Raw genomic sequence first — 20,396 nt, forward strand, 5'->3', positions numbered from 1 at the left:
TCTCTCTCAGAATTACCTTCTTGATCCAAACCAGTCAGGTTTCAAGACTGGTCATTCAACTGAGACTGCTCTTCTCTGTGTCACGGAGGCTCTCCGCACTGCTAAAGCGAACTCTCTCTCCTCTGCTCTCATCCTTCTAGACCTATCCGCTGCCTTTAATACTGTGAACCATCAGATCCTCCTCTCCACCCTCTCCGAGTTGGGCATCTCCGGCGCGGCTCAGTCTTGGATTGCGTCCTACCTGACAGGTCGCTCCTACCAGGTGGCGTGGCGAGAATCTGTCTCCGCACCACGTGCTCTCACCACTGGTGTCCCCCAGGGCTCAGTTCTAGGCCCTCTCCTATTCTCTCTATACACCAAGTCACTTGGCTCTGTCATATCCTCACATGGTCTCTCCTATCATTGCTACGCAGACGACACACAATTCATCTTCTCCTTTCCCCCTTCTGATAACCAGGTGGCGAATCGCATCTCTGCATGTCTGGCAGACATATCAGTGTGGATGTCGGATCACCACCTCAAGCTGAACCTCGGCAAGACGGAGCTGCTCTTCCTCCCGGGGAAGGACTGCCCGCTCCATAATCTCGCCATCACGGTTGACAACTCTGTTGTGTCCTCCTCCCAGAGTGCAAAGAACCTTGGCGTGACCCTGGACAACACCCTGTCGTTCTCCGCTAACATCAAAGCTGTGACCCGATCCTGTAGGTTCATGCTTTACAACATTCGCAGAGTACGACCCTACCTTACACAGGAAGCGGCACAGGTCCTAATCCAGGCACTTGTCATCTCCCGTCTGGATTACTGCAACTCGCTGTTGGCTGGGCTCCCTGCCTGTGCCATTAAACCCCTACAACTCATCCAGAACGCTGCAGCCTGTCTGGTGTTCAGCCTTCCCAAGATCTCTCATGTCACCCCGCTCCTCCGCACACTCCACTGGCTTCCAGTTGAAGCTCGCATCTGCTACAAGACCATGGTGCTTGCCTACGGAGCTGTGAGGGGAACGGCACCTCCTTACCTTCAGGCTCTGATCAGTCCCTACACCCAAACGAGGGCATTGCGTTCTTCCACCTCTGGCCTGCTGGTCCCCCTACCTCTGCGGAAGCACAGTTCCCGCTCAGCCCAGTCAAAACTGTTCGCTGCTCTGGCACCCCAATGGTGGAACAAGCTCCCTCACGACGCCAGGACAGCGGAGTCACTGACCACCTTCCGGAGACACTTGAAACCCTACCTCTTTAAGGAATACCTGGGATAGTATAAAAGTAATCATTCTAACCCCCCACCCCACCCCACCCCCCACAAAAATATAAATAAACTAATAATAATAATAATAATAATAATAATAATAATAATAATTTAAAAAATATAGATATAAAAATAAATAAACAAAAAGAAAAAAACAACAACAATATACACTGCTCAAAAAAATTAAGGGAACACTGAATTAACACATCCTAGATCTGAATGAATGAAATAATCTTATTAAATACTTTTTTCTTTACATAGTTGAATGTTCTGACAACAAAATCACACAAAAATTATCAATAGAAATCTAATTTATCAACCCATGGAGGTCTGGATTTGGAGTCACCCTCAAAATTAAAGTGGAAAACCACACTACAGGCTTATCCAACTTTTATGTAATGTCCTTAAAACAAGTCAAAATGAGGCTCAGTAGTGTGTGTGGCCTCCACGTGCCTGTATGACCTCCCTACAACGCCTGGGCATGCTCCTGATGAGGTGGCGGATGGTCTCCTGAGGGATCTCCTCCCAGACCTGGACTAAAGCATCCGCCAACTCCTGGACAGTCTGTGGTGCAACGTGGAGGAACCCAGGGCCAACCGCACCAGCATATGGTCTCACAAGGGATCTGAGGATCTCATCTCGGTACCTAATGGCAGTCAGGCTACCTCTGGCGAGCACATGGAGGGCTGTGCAGCCCCCCAAATAAATGCCACCCCACACCATGACTGACCCACCGCCAAACCGGTCATGCTGGAGGATGTTGCAGGCAGCAGAACGTTCTCCACGGTGTCTCCAGACTCTGTCACGTCTGTCACATGTGCTCAGTGTGAACCTGCTTTAATCTGTGAAGAGCACAGGGCGCCAGTGGCGAATTTGCCAATCTTGGTGTTCTCTGGCAAATGCCAAACGTCCTGCACGGTGTTGGGCTGTAAGCACAACCCCCACCTGTGGACGTCGGGCCCTCTTACCACCCTCATGGAGTCTGTTTCTGACCGTTTGAGCAGACACATGCACATTTGTGGCCTGCTGGAGGTCATTTTGCAGGGCTCTGGCAGTGCTCCTCCTGCTCCTTCTTGCACAAAGGCAGAGGTAGCAGTCCTGCTGCTGGGTTGTTGCCCTCCTACGGCCTCCTCCACGTCTCCTGATGTACTGGCCTGTCTCCTGGTAGCGCCTCCATGCTCTGGACACTACGCTGACAGACACAGCAAACCTTCTTGCCACAGCTCGCATTGATGTGCCATCCTGGATGAGCTGCACTACCTGAGCCACTTGTGTGGGTTGTAGACGGCGTCTCATGCTACCACTAGAGTGAAAGCACTGCCAGCATTCAAAAGTGACCAAAACATCAGCCAGTAAGCATAGGAACTGAGAAGTGGTCTGTGGTCACCACCTGCAAAACCAGTCCTTTATTGGGGGTGTCTTGCTAATTGCCTATAATTTCCACCTGTTGTCTATTCCATTTGCACAACAGCATGTGAAATGTATTGTCAATCAGTGTTGCTTCCTAAGTGGACAGTTTGATTTCACAGAAGTGTGATTGACTTGGAGTTACATTGTGTTGTTTAAGTGTTCCCTTTATTTTTTTGAGCAGTGTATATATAAAACAAATGAAAATTAAAAATATACGCAAAAAAAAAAAAATTGTAAAGTGGTTGTCCCACTGGCTATCATAAGGTGAATGCACTAATTTGTAAGTCGCTCTGGATAAGAGCGTCTGCTAAATGACGTAAATGTAAATGTAAATGATATGTTGATAGAACTTCGGCAGCCTAGTCCTCAAATTTGCTTTGTTAAAATCCCCGGCTACAATAGATGCAGCCTCGGGATATGTGGTTTCCAGTTTGCATAAGGTCCAGTGAAGTTCTTTGAGGGCCGTCGTGGTATCGGCTTGAGGGGGGATATACACGGCCGTGACTATAACCGAAGATAATTCTCTTGGGAGATAATGGTCCTCTTGGGAGATGTGGTCCTCTGTAGCTCAGCTGGTAGAGCACGGCCCTTGTAACGCCAGGGTAGTGGGTTCGATCCCCGGGACTACCCATACACAAAAATGTATGCACGCATGACTGTAAGTCGCTTTGGATAAAAGCATCTGCTAAATGCCATATTATTATTATTATTGTTATAATAGGGTCGGCATTTGATTGTGAGAAATTCTAGGTCGGGTGAACAGAACTCGAGTTCCTCTATTTTACTACAATTACACCATTTTTTAATTTTTTTACATTTTAGTCATTTAGCAGACGCTCTTATCCAGAGCGACTTACAATTAGTGAGTGCATAAATTTTTCATACTGGCCCCCCGTGGGTCGTTAATCCCCCCATGAGTCGTTAATCATGAAACACACATCTCCGCCCTTCTGCTTCCCGGAGAGATATTTATTCCTGTCTGCGCGATGAACTGAGAACCCATCTGGCTGGACCGATTTCGACAGAATATCCCAAGAGAGCCATGTTTCCGTGAAACAGAGTATGTTACAGTCCTTGATGTCTCTCTGGAAAGAAATCCTTGCCCGTAGTTCGTCGACTTTGTTAACTAAAGATTGAACATTAGCGAGTAGAATACTTGGAAGCGGTGGGTGGTGTGCGCGCCTCCTAAGTCGGACCAGCAGGCCGCTCCGAGTGCCTCTCCTCCGCCGGCGATGTTTTGGGTCAGCCGCTGGAATCAGTTCAGTTGCCCTGGGGAGAGATTAAAATAATGAAATGAAAGGAATATGGTTTCCAGGATCTGTCATGACTGTCATTTGAACGTCACCTGTACAATCCTCTTAGAGTATATTGACGCAGGTCTTTATATGTCCCGTGTCTAGGTTTCTGTTTCTGTTCTAGTGAAATGAAAGACACCTCGTTGCCACATCAAACTTCTAGCTATAAACAATGAGAGATTAAAATAATGAAATGAAAGGAATATGGTTTCCAGGATCTGTCATGACTCATTTGAACGTCACCTGTGCCATCCTCTTAGAATATATTGACGCACCGGTGCATCAATCTAAATAACATAATTTTAAAAATCCCCATCAAAATCCGTCAGTTTAAGTTAGAGATATCTGTTTATTTGCATAGGCTACGTCTCAATCCATCACATCCGCCTTTGACTGCCTTCCGCATCTGCGGTGGAAGGTGGCCGAGCTACAGCGGTGTTTGTCAGACCATGAGATACCGAAAAATCGGTCTTCTCACGAAAACGTCTCTAGCGGCGTCCACATTGTTTGGCGTACAAACTAATATGACCACTCTATGGAAAGATGAGACTCTCATGAACACGATGATGGTCTCCGTTTTGCCCCAAGGGACTCATCTTAAGTCGGTACCGTCGATGTGCCAACTTCTGTTTGTATCGAACCGTTTGGGCTACAAACTAATGTTTTTACTTCCACTGTGATTGGATGACAGATGTCAGCAGTTCAGTTTCTTGTCATATTTGGCTCCTTGATTTGGGTCTAACGTGTAACCTCTCCTCTGTTGCCTGTGGCGTCCAAATGTTCTCCATGTGAAACAGGGGTGTAGCAAAGCAAAGTCCACTTACTTCCTACCATCCTGCATGGTCCAGTCCAGAGCAACACGTCCACATGTGATTTGGGGATGGGACACACACACGCACAGCGAGGGTGTGATTACGACGTGGACCGAGAAAAGCAAACACAGGCAGGGCATGGAGCATCGCCAGGGGAACTGAAACAGACCACATATACCTAACACTTATAGTGCCTATAGAAAGTCTACACCACTTTTTTTCCACATTTTGCTGACATAAAATGTAATCTAAAAAGGGATTCAATTAGATTTTTTTCCTACAAACCTACACAACCTGCTCTACATTTTAAAAGTGAAAGAAAGTTATAGAACATGTAACTTTTTTATTTATTTATAAACCGAAATATCATAATTGGATAAGAAATATCATAATTAGATAAGAAATATCATAATTGGATAAATCCACACCCCTGAGTTAATACTTGGTGGAAGCACCTTTGGCAGCCATTACAGTTGTGAATCATTTGGAATCAGATTCTACCAACTTTGCATAACTCTTAGTCAAAATGTGGTTGGAAATCATTGATGGACAGCAATATTCAAACCTTGTCTCAGATTTTTTTCAGATTTAAGTCCGGACTGAGACTAGACCCCTCAGGACCTATTGGAAAGCCATTCTGGTGTGTCTTTGGCATATTTTTTTTTTATTATTGTCCCACTGTGTGCTTGTGCGTGTGTTTTACTGTACTGTATATTATAAATTTCACTTTTAGTGACCAAACAACCAGAGGATGTTTTTGGTTCGGCACTGACTCTTGTTATGTGCAGAAATCCTACTTATTCTGGGGTTTTTCCATATTCAATGATTCTGACAGTAGAGGGAGCCAGTGGTTTGCTGTAGAGTTTAATGGACTTAGTCTCCTTGGCTTAGGGAAATAATTTACGTATTGTAGAGGTAGTGTAACAGTGACAACAACCTGGAAGATATTAAACGTCTTAACAATTGATAAGTGTTAGTGTGTTCATGGGAGTGAATACAGTCTAGCCCAACCACTAAACAACCCCATCTTTTTTCTCACACAGTTGACTACAAACACTCTACCTCTGTATGGCTCTAAGCATCCTGCAACCAGCGGCTTCAGCCTTTGCTCGCTAGTGTAGAATTATTTTCTTTGAATAGATTCCTTTTTCCATCTCATATAGAAAACACTGATTGTTATTCTTGGAACGCACAGGCACGCTGCCAGACAAATCCAAGGCTTTCATGTAATTCTGCTTTATTGTTTCAACAATTACTCGACTTCTACTATTAGATAATCACTGCCAGCTGTGTTGTAAGGGCCTCTTGAACCATTCCAGTAGATATACAAATGACTATATGTCTGCAGAAGGTTTCTCTGTCCGGATTGTAACAAATGAATGACTCTACAACCATTGGCTCTTAGGCCATCACCCATCAACATTGTTAAATGGTGTTTTGATTGCGATGCACTTCCCCTTTCCTCCCTTGGCTCAGCGGTACCTGTTCCTCTCATAGTAAATGGCATGTCACTTTGCTGAGGATAAAAAGACTGTGGTTCTCGTACTCTTCAGCTGAATGTGTGTATATTTGTTCTTTGTTTAAGTGAATGAAAGGCCATATCTTCTGCATGTGAAACAGGGGTGTAGCAAAGCAAAGCCCACTTATTTCCCACCATCCTGCATGGTCCGGTCCAGAACAACACGTCCACGTGATTGGGGGATGAGACGCATGCACACACAAACACAATCACACACACACACACACAGCCAGGGAGTCATCATGGTAAGGGTGTGATTATAACATGGGCCGAGAAAAACAAACACAGGCTGGGCATGGAGCGTCGCCAGGGGAACTGAAACAGACCACATGTACCTAACACTTATAGTGCCTATAGAAAGTCTACACCCCCTTGAACCTTTTTCACATTTTGCTGCCTTAAAATTAAATCTAAAAAGGGATTCAATTAGATGTTTTGCCTACAGATCTACACAATCTACTCCACATTTTAAAAGTGAAAGAAAGATAAATAACATTTTACAAAGTAATAATAAAATAAAAAAAACTGAAATATCATAATTGGATAAATCCACCCGCCTGAGTTAATACTTGGTGGAAGCACCTTTGGCAGCCATTACAGCTGTGAATAATTTGGAATAATATTCTATCAACTTTGCACAATTCTTAGGGCAACATATATCCATTGTTTTTGTCAAAATTGCTCAAGGTCATTCAATTTGGTTGGGAATCATTGATGGACAGAAATATTCAAACCATGTCGACACTTTTCTCCGTGTATATCAATGATGTCGCTCTTGCTGCTGGTGACTCTCAGATCCACCTCTACGCAGACGACACCATTTTGTATACATCTGGCCCTTCATTGGACACTGTGTTAACAAACCTCCAAACGAGCTTCAATGCCATACAACACTCCTTCAGTAGCCTCCAACTGCTCTTAAACACTAGTAAATCTAAATGCATGCTTTTCAATCGAACGCTGCTGGCACCCGCCCACCCGACTAGAATCACCACTCTTGACGGGTCTGACCTAGAGTATGTGGACAACTACAAATACCTAGGTGTCTGGTTAGACTGTAAACTCTCCTTCCAGACTCACATAAAGAATCTCCAATCCAAAGTTAAATCTAGAATCGGCTTCCTATTTCGCAACAAAGCCTCCTTCACTCATGCTGCCAAACATGCCCTCGTAAAACTGACTATCCTACCGATCCTTGACTTCGGCGATGTCATTTACAAAATAGCCTCCAACACTCTACTCAGCAAATTGGATGTAGTCTATCACAGTGCCATCCGTTTTGTCTCCAAAGCCCCATACGCTACCCACCACTGTGACCTGTACGCTCTTGTTGGCTGGTCCTCACTACATGTTCGTCGTCAAACCCACTGGCTCCAGGCCATCTATAAATCACTGCTAGGCAAATCCCCGCCTTATCTTAGCTCATTGGTCACCATAGCAGCACCCACCCGTAGTCTGCGCTCCAGCAGGTATATCTCACTGGTCATTCCCAAAGCCAACACCTCCTTTGGCCGCCATTCCTTCCAGTTCTCTGCTGCCAATGACTGGAACGAATTGCAAAAATCTCTGAAGCTGGAGACTCTTATCTCCCTCACTAACTTTAAGCATCAGTTGTCAGAGCACCTTACCGATCACTGCACCTGTACACAGCCCATCTGAAATTAGCCCACCCAACTACCTCATCCCTATATTGTTATTTATTTTGCTCTTTTGCACCCCAGTATCTCTATTTGCACATAATCTCTTGCACATCTAGCATTCCAGTGTTAATACTATTGTATTATTTTGCACTATAGCCTATTTATTGCCTTACCTCCATAACTTGCTACATTTGCACACACTGTATATATATTTTCTGTTGTATTTTTGACTTTATGTTTTTTACCCCATATGTAACTCTGTGTTGTTTTTATCGCACTGCTTTGCTTTATCTTGGCCAGGTCGCAGTTGTAAATGAGAACTTGTTCTCAACTGGCTTACCTGGTTAAATAAAGGTAAAAAAGGAACACTCAACACCGCTTGGAAAGCCATTCTGCTGTGTCTTTGGCATAAAAATGCGTGTTAGTGTCCGCTGAGCAAGTTGAAACGCCAAACAATTCATTCCAACGATTAGTCACAGTTTCAGATTTAGACCACTATTAAAACAATGAGTCCTGTGAAATACAAGCCTTAAAAAAGCACTCCTGTCATAAAAGATTGAAACATCATGCCAGGCCCAGCCTACAGTTTATTCTGGTAGCAAGGAAAACATGTAACCAAAGGTGACATGCCATTAATGTATAAAAACAATCTGTTATGAGCCCTGTCTAAATAAACATAATTTTTCAATAGTCTCTTTATGTCTTCATCTCCTGGGTTCTTAGCTGCCAGTCATATCCAGCCATTTTCAGCTGACCGAGCACATTTGAATGAAAGGATAACGTCTACGCATTAACAGGTTTCAATGGAGCAATTTTTAAAAACAGCAGTTTTGAAACATACCCCTGTGGTACTCCAAGGACAACGTGCGGACATTTTTGTATTACTTTTTTTGTGAGCTTGGGGGAGGGTCACACGTGCTGGAAACTGGAAAGAAACACAGAGAGGGAAGCCATACTGTGAATTAATAAAAAACAAAACAAAAGATGAAAAGATATCCTGTGAATTAAAAACACCCATCCATTCAAAGACACCCCACATATTAAAACACACAGCGGATGAAATGTGTATAAGAATTTTGTGAACATTAGAATGTTAAACAGAGCCACCAAAAAAGGTGTGGCGAGAAAGCATTTGCCCCAGTACTTTTCAATCAGCTGTGGGGCCGCCACACCACTTTCAACGAGTTTACCAGACATATTAATTAGTTCACGTAATAGAAAAACATTTTGCAACGGAAAAGAAAGCAGACGTTTGTTATTGGACAAGTTGACATAGTACCTCCCCCAATTTCAGCCCGTTTGCCTCTGTTTTGTCTAGTGAATATAACCCTGTGCCTGGGATTTCACGCTCTAACCCATACGCTCGCTGCGACAGGTGGATACACTTGTCAGTCACAGTGTTCTGAGTACCTACAGCCTACAGAGTAGTGATGGGAAAACTCAAAATAGTCATGATTCTCCAAGTCTCTTGTTCACATGTCGGTTCACCGTAAGGGGCTTATTGGAACTGTCATTTGTGACTGAGACTTGTAAAAGCATGCTTTAAACAATGTACATTTATTAATTTCTAGGCATACAAATAAGATTATTTATTGGTACATTTGAAAATAGGTCTAGTTGTGGCCACAATCGGACTAGATTGTGAATGACTCTTGGCGGAGTGCATTGCTTGACTTCCGTGAAGGTGATAAGCACAATATTGTACGCAAACTGCAGCACCCCAAATGATTTGTTCTCAAGTTTGTTGAGCAGAAGCTGTGTATGTTTTGGTTCTACAAAGCTGTTTCCATCATAACATTCAATAATCAATTAATTGCATTCATTAATCAGTTCTAAACTTCTTCTTATGCATTAACTATTTTGCCTGCGCGCATATATGACAGACAGTTGTTGGTCGTAGCACGTTACCGGAGGAGCGCGTATGAATCCTGCTGTAGAATTAATTGCAGCCAGCTGGTCAAACGAACTAAAAAAGTCACTCAGAAAAAGAAATCATGACTCTTGAGTCGGTAAAAGGAGTCGTTCAAAAATAACGAATCGTTCACGAACTGCACATCAATAATACAGAGCCTCATCAACCATGCCTCTCAACAACTTTTTTGGTTGCACCAGCACCTCATTGTTTGACACTGCACTTGGTTTCTTTCTTCGGTCATGCTCCTCCAGTCTGTGGAATCTGGCTTTGTGGTTGTGTTATCTAGAGGAAACCTTCCTCTCCTGCCTGCCTTGTTGCCTGCCTCATGAGAGAACAAAACATTAATGGAAAACAAGGTATTTTTGTTTAATAAAAGCAGTTAATAAAATCAGTTTAGTCATCCTCTAAAACTAGCTAGAATGATCCAATCTATAGCTAGCTAACAAAACTCATGTTAGCTTTAGAGTAGCCTAGCTAGCTAGCTAACATTAGCTAGCTAGGTTGATACAATCATGCAGCCAGCAGCTAACGTAAATAATTTAGACTGTATAATTGTGTTTGGTACAGGATAAAGAATCTGCTGGTGATACCCAAGGCCAAGGGATACTGAAGTTCCTGAAAAGGTTAGTCAACCAGTTTGCTAGTCCAGTAATGTTTGTTACCATGTTATTTTATTTCCACTGCTGGTGATCATTCACAAATGTTTGTGGCGCAGATTTCACTGTTGTAAAAGTACAAAACCTACCAATTCTGCCACAGAGCAGTCTACACAGACAATATTAACACATTTTCCCAATCATAACATATGGATGGCTAATGCAGAAAGACAAAATTGATGGATTCTTCATTTTCTATTTTTTTGGGTACTTTTGACCCCTTTTTCTCCCCAATTATGTGATATCCAATTGGTAGTTACAGTCTTGTCCCATCGCTACAAATACCGTACAGACTTTTCAGGATCTACGTGAAGGAGTGTGAGCTGGAGGTGCAGCTGTCACCTGCATGGGTGAAAAAGAAGTGGGAGAACCATAAGAAGAAATGTTAGGAATGTGCAAGTATTCCAGAGAAATGTAATTGGCATAATACATTTTACAGGCCTTTACATGTAGTATGTTTGAAGCTGAAAGCTATCCTTTTCTATATTTTTCAGGAGTTGAAAGCTTCCCCCACTGGAGTCAGGGGCTGCCACTCTTCACCCCACCTGTAATCATCTCCTCCTATCCCTCCCAGAAGGGTCCAGATGTGGAGGTGGGAGAAGTAGATGCCTGCCAGGACAGCCAGGACTGGATATTTTTGAAAGTTGAATTTTTTGCATTTACTGCATTTCTATACAATAAAAATAATTTTAAATGCTATTGGAGAACAGCAAAAACAAGCAAAAATGACCCCTGCCATTATCACCTTGGCTGCTGTAGGTTCATTCACCTCAGTTGATCTACAAACACCAGTGTTGTGTTCGAGACCACCTAAAGCGAGACCGTTTCAAGATCAAGACCGAAGCAAAACGGAGTCAGGGTCAAGATCAATACCGGAGGGGGGGTCAAGACCAATTACCTTGACTAACAGATGACTCCGCACATTGACTCTGTACCGGTACCCCTTGTATATAGCCTCCCTACTGTTATTTTATTTTACTGCTGCTCTTTAATTTTTTTTATTTTTTTATTTTTTACTTATCTATTTTATAATTAACACTTTTTTCTTTAAACTGCATTGTTGGTTAAGGGCTTGTAAGTAAGCATTTCACTGTAAGGTCTACACCTGTTGTTTTCGGCGCATGTGGTAAATAAAATTTGATTTGTTTTGAAAAGCAAGCAGAGCAGAAACTGGCTGACTGATGTAGCTAGCAAGGTAACTGCTGTTTAACTTAACAGAAAGAAAAACCCCGAAACGAGTGTTTATTCCCAGTGCTGAGCTAGTAGTGTAACTGACATGTTACGTTAGCTAATGTTTCATCCCCTCTCGACTGAGGTGAATGAATTATCTAGCTAGTACCTACCGTTATCACAGTAAAATAAAATACAATTGTATTTGACACACGCTTTGTATACAACAGGTGTAGACTAACAGTGAAATGCTTACTTATGGGACCTTCCCAACAAAGCAGAGAGAAAATAAATAAAAATTGTAGAAAGAATGGAAAAAATATAGAAAAATAATAACACAAGGAATATATACACGATTAATTACTTTTGGGGAAAACGTAGATTACATTTTCGATTACATATACAGTACCAGTCAAAAGTTTGGACACACCTACTCATTCAAGGGTTTTTCTTTATTTTTACTATTTTCTACATTGTAGAATAATAGTGAAGACATCACAACTATGAAATAACACATATGGAATCATGTAGTAACCAAAAAAGTGTTAAACAAATCAAAATATATTTTATATTTGAGATTCTTCAAAGTAGCCACCCTTTGCCTTGATGACAGCTTTGCACACTCTTGGCATTTTCTCAACCAGCTTCATGAGGTAGTCACCTGGAATGCATTTCAATTAACAGGTGTGCCTTGTTAAAAGTTCATTTGTGGAATTTCTTTCCTTCTTAATGCGTTTGAGCCAATCAGTTGTGTTGTGACAAGGTAGGGGTGGTATACAGAAGATAGCCCTATTTGGTAAAATACCAAGTCCATATTATGGCAAGAACAGCTCAAATAAGCAAAGAGAAACGAAAAGTCCATCATTAATTTAAGACATGAAGGTCAGTCAATCTGGAACATTTCAAGAACTTTGAAAGTTTCTTCAAGTGCAGTCGCAAAAACCATCAAGTGCTATGATGAAATTGGCTCTCATGAGGACCGGCACAGGAAAGGAAGACCCAGAGTTACCTCTGCTGGAGAGGATAAGTTCATATCGAGTTAACTGCACCTCAGATTGCAGCCCAAATAAATGCTTCACAGAGTTCAAGTAACAGACACATCTCAACATCAACTGTTCAGAGGAGACTGCGTGAAGCTGGCCTTCATGGTCGAATTGCTGCAAAGAAACCACTACTAAAGGACACCAATAAGAAGAAGAGACTTGCTTGGGCCAAGAAACACGAGCAGTGGACATTAGACTGGTGGAAATCTGTCCTTTGGTCTGATGAGTCCAAATTTGAGATTTTTGGTTCCAACTGACGTGTCTTTGTGAGACGCAGAGTAGGTGAACGGATGATCTCTGCATATGTAGTTTCCACTGTGAAGCATGGAGGAGGAGGTGTGATGGTGTGCGGGTGCTTTGCTGGTGACACTGTTGGTGATTTATTTAGAATTCAAGGCACACTTAACCAGCATGGCTACCACAGCATTCTGCAGCGATACGCCGTCCCATCTGGTTTGCGCTTAGTGGGACTATCATTTGTTTTTCAACAGGACAATGACCCAACACACCTCCAGGCTGTGTAAGGGCTATTTGACCAAGAAGGAGAGTGATGGCGTGCTGTATCAGATGACCTGGCCTCCACAATCACCCGACCTCAACCCAATTGAATACAACAGACATTACAGTGAAATGCTTACTTACAAGCCCTTAACCAACAATGCAGTTTTAAGGAAAATAAAATAAAATAATGAAAGAGCAGCAGTAAAATTAAATAACAGTAGGGAGGCTATATACAGGGGGTACCGGTACAGAGTCAATGTGCGGGGGCACCGGTTAGTTGAGGTAATTGAGGTAATATGTACATGTGGGTAGAGTTAAAGTGACTATGCATAGATAATAAACAGAGTAGCAGCAGCGTGAAAGCGGGGTTGGGGTGGGGTTGGGTTGGGTTGACAATGCAAATAGTCTGGGTAGCCATGCTTAGCTGTTCAGAAGTCTTATGGCTTGGGGGTAGAAGCTGTTAAGAAGCCTTTTGGACCTAGATTTGGCGCTCCGGTACCGCTAGCCATGCGGTAGCAGAGAGAACAGTGCATGACTAGGGTGGCTGGAGTCCTTGACAATATTCAGGGCCTTCCTCTGACACCGCCTGGTATAGAGGTCCTGGATGGCAGGAAGCTTGGCCCCAGTGATGTACTGGGCCGTACGCACCACCCTCTGTAGTGCCTTGCGGTCAGAGGCCGAGCAGTTTACAATACCAGGCGGTGATGCAACCAGTCAAGATGCTCTCGATGGTGCAGCTGTATAACTTTTTGAGGACCCATGCCAAATCTTTTCAGGCTCCTGAGGGGGAATAGGCTTTGTCGTGCCCTCTTCACGACTGTCTTGGTGTGTTTGGATCATGATAGTTTGTTGGTGATGTGGACACCAAGAACCTTGAAGCTCTCAACCTATTCCTCTAAAGCCCCGTCGATGAGAATGGGGGCGTGCTGTCGTCTTTTTATATCCTGTAGTCCACAGTCATCTCCTTTGTCTTGGTCACGTTGAGGGAGAGGTTGTTGTCCTGGCACCACACGGCCAGGTCTCTGAACTCCTCCCTATAGGCTGTTTCATCGTTGTCGGTGATCAGGCTACCACTGTTGTGTCATTGGCAAACTTAATGATCGTGTTGGAGTCGTGCCTGGCCATTTATTCATAGGTGAACAAGGAGTATAGGAGGGGACTGAGCACACACCCCTGAGGGGCCCTGTGTTGAGGATCAGCGTGGCAGATGTGTTGTTACCTACCCTTACCACCTGGGGGCGGCACGTCAGGAAGTCCAGGATCCAGTTGCAGAGGGAGGTTTTTAGTCCCAAGGTCCTTAAATTAGTGATGAGCTTTGAGGCCACTATGGTGTTGAACGCTGAGCTGTAGTCAATGAATAGCATTCTCACATAGGTGTTTGTCTTGTCCAGGTGGGAAAGGGCAGTGTGGAGTGCAATAGAGATTGCATCATCTGTGGATCTGTTGGGGCGGTATGCAAATTGGAGTGGGTCTAGGGTTTCTGGGATAATGGTGTTTATGTGAGCCATGACCAGCCTTTCAAAGCACTTCATGACTACAGACGTGAGTGCAACAGGTCGGTAGTCATTTAGGCAGGTTATCTTAGTGTTCTTGGGCACAGGGACTATGGTGGTCTGCTTGAAACATGTTGGTATTACAGACTCAGTCAGGGACATGTTGAAAATGTCAGTGAATACACTTGCCAGTTGGTCAGTGCATGCTCGGAGTACACGTCCTGGTAATTCGTCTTTGAATGTTGACCTGCTTAAAAGTCTTACTCACATCGGCTACGGAGAGCATGATCATATAGTCATCCGGAACAGCTGATGCTCTCATGCATGCTTCAGTGTTGCTTGCCTTGAAGCGAGCATAGAAGTGATTTACCTCATCTGGTAGGCTCGTGTCACTGGGCAGCTCGCGGCTGTGCTTCCCTTTTTAGTCTGTAATAGTTTGCAAGCCCTGCCACATCCGACGAGCGTCGGAGACGTTGTAGTACGATTCAATCTTAGTCCTGTATTGACTCTTTGCCTGTTTGATGGTTCGTCAGAGGGCATAGCAGGATTTCTTATAAGCGTCCGGATTAGAGTCCCGCTCCTTGAAAGCGGCATCTCTACCCTTTAGCTCAGTGCGGATGTTGCCTGTAATCCATGGCTTCTGGTTGAGGTATGTACGTACGGTCACTGTGGGGACAACGTCATCGATGCACTTATTGATGAAGCCAGTGACTGATGTGGTGTACTCCTCAATGCCATCGGAATAATTCCGTAACGTATTCCAGTCTGTGCTAGCAAAACAGTCCTGTAGCTTAGCATCTGCGTCATCTGACCACTTCCTTATTAACCGAGTCACTTGTGCTTCCTGCTTTAGTTTTTGCTTATAAGCAGGAATCAGGAGGATATAATTATGGTCAGATTTGCCAAATGTAGGGCGAGGGAGAGCTTTGTACTCTGTGTGTGGAGTAAAGGTGGTGTAGAGTTTTTTTCCTATGGTTGCACATTTAACATGCTGGTAGAAATGAGGTAGAACGGATTTAAGTTTCCCTGCATTAAAGTCCCCAGCCACTAGGAGCGCAGCCTCTGGATGAACGTTTTCCTGATTGCTTATGGCCTTATACAGCTCACTGAGTGCAATCTTAGTGCCAGCATCGGTTTGTGGTGGTAAATTGACAGCTACGAAAAATATGGTAAATAGTGTGGTCTACAGCTTATCATGAGATACCTTAGGCAAGCAAAACTTAGATACTTCCTTAGTATTAGATTTCGTGCACCAGTTGTTTACAAATATACACAGACCGCCACCCCTTGTCTTACCATAGTCAGCCTTCTATCCTGCCGATGTAGCGTATATCCCGCCAGCTGTATGTTATCCATGTCGTCGTTCAGCCACGACTCGGTGAAACATAAGATATTACAGTTTTTAATGTCCCGTTGATAGCATATTCTTGATCTGAGGTCGTCCATTTTGTTTTCCAATGATTGTACGTTGGCTAATAGGATTGATGGAAGAGGCAGTTTACTCGCTTGCCGCCGGATCCTTACAAGGCACCCTGACCTACGTCCACGATATCTCCGTCTCTTTCTCATGCGAATGACGGGGATTTGGGCATTGTTGGGTGTCTGTAGAATATCCTTCGCGTCCGACTCGTTCAAGAAAAAATCTGCGTCCAATACGAGGTGAGTAATTGCTGTCCTGATATCCAGAAGCTCTTTTTGGTCATAAGAAATGGTGGCAGAAACATTATGTACAGAATAAATTACAAATAACGCGAAAAAACACAAATAATAGCACAATTGGTTAGAGGGCCGTAAAACGGCAGCCATCTCCTCCGGCACCATTTTCTTTTTCTGGCTCAGAGACAGTTTCTATCTACAAGCCATCAGCTTGACCACCTGCTCTGATTCTCCGCACCTTAGTACACATGCAGTCACTCATGCACACACCCACACAGACATACACACATACCTTTAGAAAGTATTCACACCCCTTGACTTTTTCCACATTTTGTTGTGTTATAGATTTTCTGTCACTGGCCTACACACAATAACCCATAATGTCAAAGTGGAATTATGTTTTTAGAATTTTCAACCCCTTTGTTATGGCAAGCTTAAATATTTCAGGAGTAAAGATTTGCTTAACAAGTCACATAATAATCTGAATGGACTCACTCTGTCTACAATAATAGTGTTAAAGATGATTTTTGAATGAATAACTAATCTCTGTCCCCACACATACATCAAAGAATGGTACCTATTGGTAGATGGGTACAAATAAAAAAGCAGACATTGAATATCCCTTTGAGCATGGTGAAGTTATTAATTACACTTTAGATGGTGTATCAATACACCCAGTCACTACAAAGATACAGGCGTCCTTCTTAACTCAGTTGCCAGAGAGGAAGGAAACCACTCGGATTTCACCATGAGGCCAATGGTGACTTTAAAACAGTTGCAGAGTTGAATGGCTGTGATAAGAGAAAACTGAGGATGGATCAAGAACATTGTAGTTACTCCACAGTACTAACCTAAATGACAGAGTGAAAAAAGGAAGCCTGTACAGAATACAAATGTTCCAAAACACGCATCCTGTTTTCAATAAGGCACTAGTAAAACTGCAAAAAATGTGACAAAGAAATTAACTTTGTCATAAATACAAAGTACCACTATTCATATTTTCCTCTTCAAGGACTAGGGAGTTTTTTTAAGCTAAATTAAAACAGAATAGAGCTAAGCACAGGTGAAGTCTCAGAGGAAAACCTGATGAATGTCTGCTTTCCAACAGACACTGGGAGACAAATTCACCTTTCAACAGGACAATAACCGAAAACACAATGCCAAATATACACTTGAGTTGCTTACCAAGACGACATTGAATGTTCCTGAGTGTGCTAGTTACAGTTTTGACTTAAATCAGCTTGAAAATCTATGGCAAGACTTGTAAATAGCTGTCTAGCAATGATCAACAACCAACTTGACAGAGCTTGAAGAATTTAAAAAAGAATAATGTGCAAATATGATAAAATCCAGGTGTGCAAAGCTCTTAGAGACTTACCTAGAAAGACTCGCAGCTGTAATCACTGGTAAAGGTGATTCAAACATGTATTGACTCAGGGGTGTGAATACTTATGTAAAGTAGATATTTCTGTATTTCATTTTCAATAAAGCTGCAAAAATGTCTAAAAACATGTTTTCACTTTGTTATTATGGGGTATTGTGTGTAGATGGGTGAGACAAACAAATCTATGTAATCTATTTTGAATTCAGGCTGTAACAACAAAATGTGGAATAAGTCAAGGAGCATGAATACTTTCTGAAGGCTTCAGCGATACAGATTGAATAGACCCCTACATTTGTTTCCTCTACTTCACTGGCAAGACATACTTTCATTGCATAATGTTTAATGTTTAAAAGTACTCAAGCAGCCATGAAGTGCACAGGCAATATCTTCTTCTTCGCCAGTCTGGGTCAACAGGCAGCAGCTTCTTGTGATGGACGCTAACACACACTGAGATAGTCCAGTGTCCTTGTTTTACCCACAGCTATGTGAAGTATGAGGAGAAGCAGTGGGGCTGAGTGACCTCCCAGGCCTCCAGCAGGAATCCAAGATGTCTCCAGGTGTCCTCTTTCATGTTTGGAAACTCACCCGTCATCACTTCACTTTCAAACATGACACAGATCTACATAAGTGAGCTGGTTCTGAACTGACAATTTCATTCTTGAATGAGATGCGCCTCTGTTCTAAAGATGGGATGGCGATACTGTATGTTGTAAGTAGGGTTACAAAATTCTGGTAACTACCAATATCCCCAGGGTTTCCAGAAATCCGAGTTGGGAGACTTCTGGAATTAGGAGGGAATGAGTAAATCTGGGAATTTTGGGAAAGTTGCCAGAAATTTTGCAACCCTATTTGGAGGTCTAGATACTCAAACAGAATATGTTGTTTATAAATAAAAATGTGACTATACGCAAATATATTTAGCCTTGTCCACAAGGCTACAAAAAGATGTGGTGGTAAGACACATCCTTTATTGTTGAGTTTAGAATTAGTCATATCAAAAGTAATTAGAGTCTCCCGGTCTCCAGAGTGGCGCAGTGGTCTAAGGCACTGCATCGCAGTGCTAGCTGTGTCACTAGAGATCCTGGTTTGAATCCAGGCTCTGTCGTAGCCGGCCGCGACTGGGAGACCCCAAAAATAATAATGTATGCACTGTAAGTCGCTCTGGATAAGAGCTAAATGACTAAAATGTAGAGTTTAGCTCAGAACATGGCATTCAGTGCAGCTGTGCAGACAGAGGTACATGAAGGTGCAGTGTTCATTAGAGAAACATATCTTCTAACTGAACCCTTGTACAACAGTTAGCTAATGACATTCTAAACACACATGAAAGGACAATGGTTTGGGCAGCTATACTGAATACATACAGATGTAGGGTCTTAATTTGACCAGTTTCTCACAGCAGGAAAATAATATTGCAGCAACAGGAAATGTGAATTATTGTGTGGACTATAATGAATGGACATTTTTATTGAGGTTGACATTTTAAAGACTAAATTACAAACTTTAGAAGCATTTTTAAACCTTGAATACTCTACAAGTTTGCATGTTCTGCTATGCAGGACATTTCCTGCAACTAAAAAGTGATCAAATTAAGATCCTACATCTGTATCTGTTTAGATGTTATTTTAATCCTGACAACTCAGCTTGTTTCTCTCTCACAAGATTGTATTTATTTGACAGGACCATGTGGAACAGATTGTAGCTACAGAGCTAATTCTCATCTGCAGTTTAAGGACAAATGCTAGCCAACAGTGATCATACTGTATCTTATCTGAGTCCTTTTCTTTCTGCATCTCTGTCTCTCTCTCTCTCTCTCTCTCTCACTATGCTGATGACAGTGTTGTGTACTGGGCAGGTTGCTGACAGACAAACAGAAAGATGTAATGGGTTCGCACTCAAAAAGATGTTGCATAAAGCTTACTTCATTATTCTATAAACAAATATTTTTCACTGCATCAGGGATAGCGTACACAGACGTTCCGGCTTTACGGCCTTCCCTTCTTCAGTGTGTAAGGCTGTAAAAACGAATTATGAAGTAAGCTTTATGCGATATCTTTTTGAGTGCAAACCTAGTACACCTTTTTGTTTGTCTGAATTCGCGGGTTTTACGCACCAGCCAAGCTTCTGGGAGAGAGCCATGGTTCTCTTGACAGGTTGCTGACAGAGAAACACTAGCTGCATGCCAAGAAAGACTGGCATTGCTGGGTCACCCCTCGTGCCACCATGTTTAACACTAGTCACATAGCTGCTGCAGTCACATGACCAGGCACCTTGAGTTACAGTAGCCCACATGCTACAGACAGACTGCCCCGGTATGGGCACAGAAGGTGTGTTTAAACCAATGACATAAAGCACATACTGTATAGATACCCATGTTAAATAATGAGATGTACAGAAAATGTAGGTCTGAGTCTGTGTATGCAGAGCTAGGGCTGGATTCAATCCATAGTGCTGAAGACCTGCGCTACAGCGCAATATACATTTAAAGGCAATGTTCCCGCACAGACCGCATTCACGGTAAACGCGGCATATGTCGGCTCAATCGGCAATTACCTTTCAATTTAAAGTGCGCTGTAGCGCTGGACTTCGGCAATACAGATTGAATCGAGCCCCTAGTGCAGGTATCAGTACATCATGGCCACAGAGAGAGGGAGAGCTCA

The 20,396-nt window shown here is 43.0% G+C and overlaps 1 protein-coding gene across 1 annotated transcript in view; it reads left to right on the forward strand.

Annotated features, from left to right (window-relative positions):
* LOC121547574 overlaps positions 1-11,171 on the forward strand; it is a 30,229-nt gene extending 19,058 nt beyond the window's left edge. The window contains exons 6-7 of the mRNA XM_041858913.1: positions 10,401-10,456; positions 10,782-11,171. Coding sequence (XP_041714847.1) covers positions 10,401-10,456; positions 10,782-10,878 — 153 coding nt within the window. The 3' untranslated portion in view covers positions 10,879-11,171. The remainder of the gene's footprint in view (positions 1-10,400; positions 10,457-10,781) is intronic.
* The last annotated feature ends 9,225 nt before the right edge of the window (positions 11,172-20,396 follow it).

This window comes from Coregonus clupeaformis, chromosome 31 (genome assembly GCF_020615455.1).
Source record: "Coregonus clupeaformis isolate EN_2021a chromosome 31, ASM2061545v1, whole genome shotgun sequence".
NCBI lineage: Eukaryota > Metazoa > Chordata > Actinopteri > Salmoniformes > Salmonidae > Coregonus > Coregonus clupeaformis.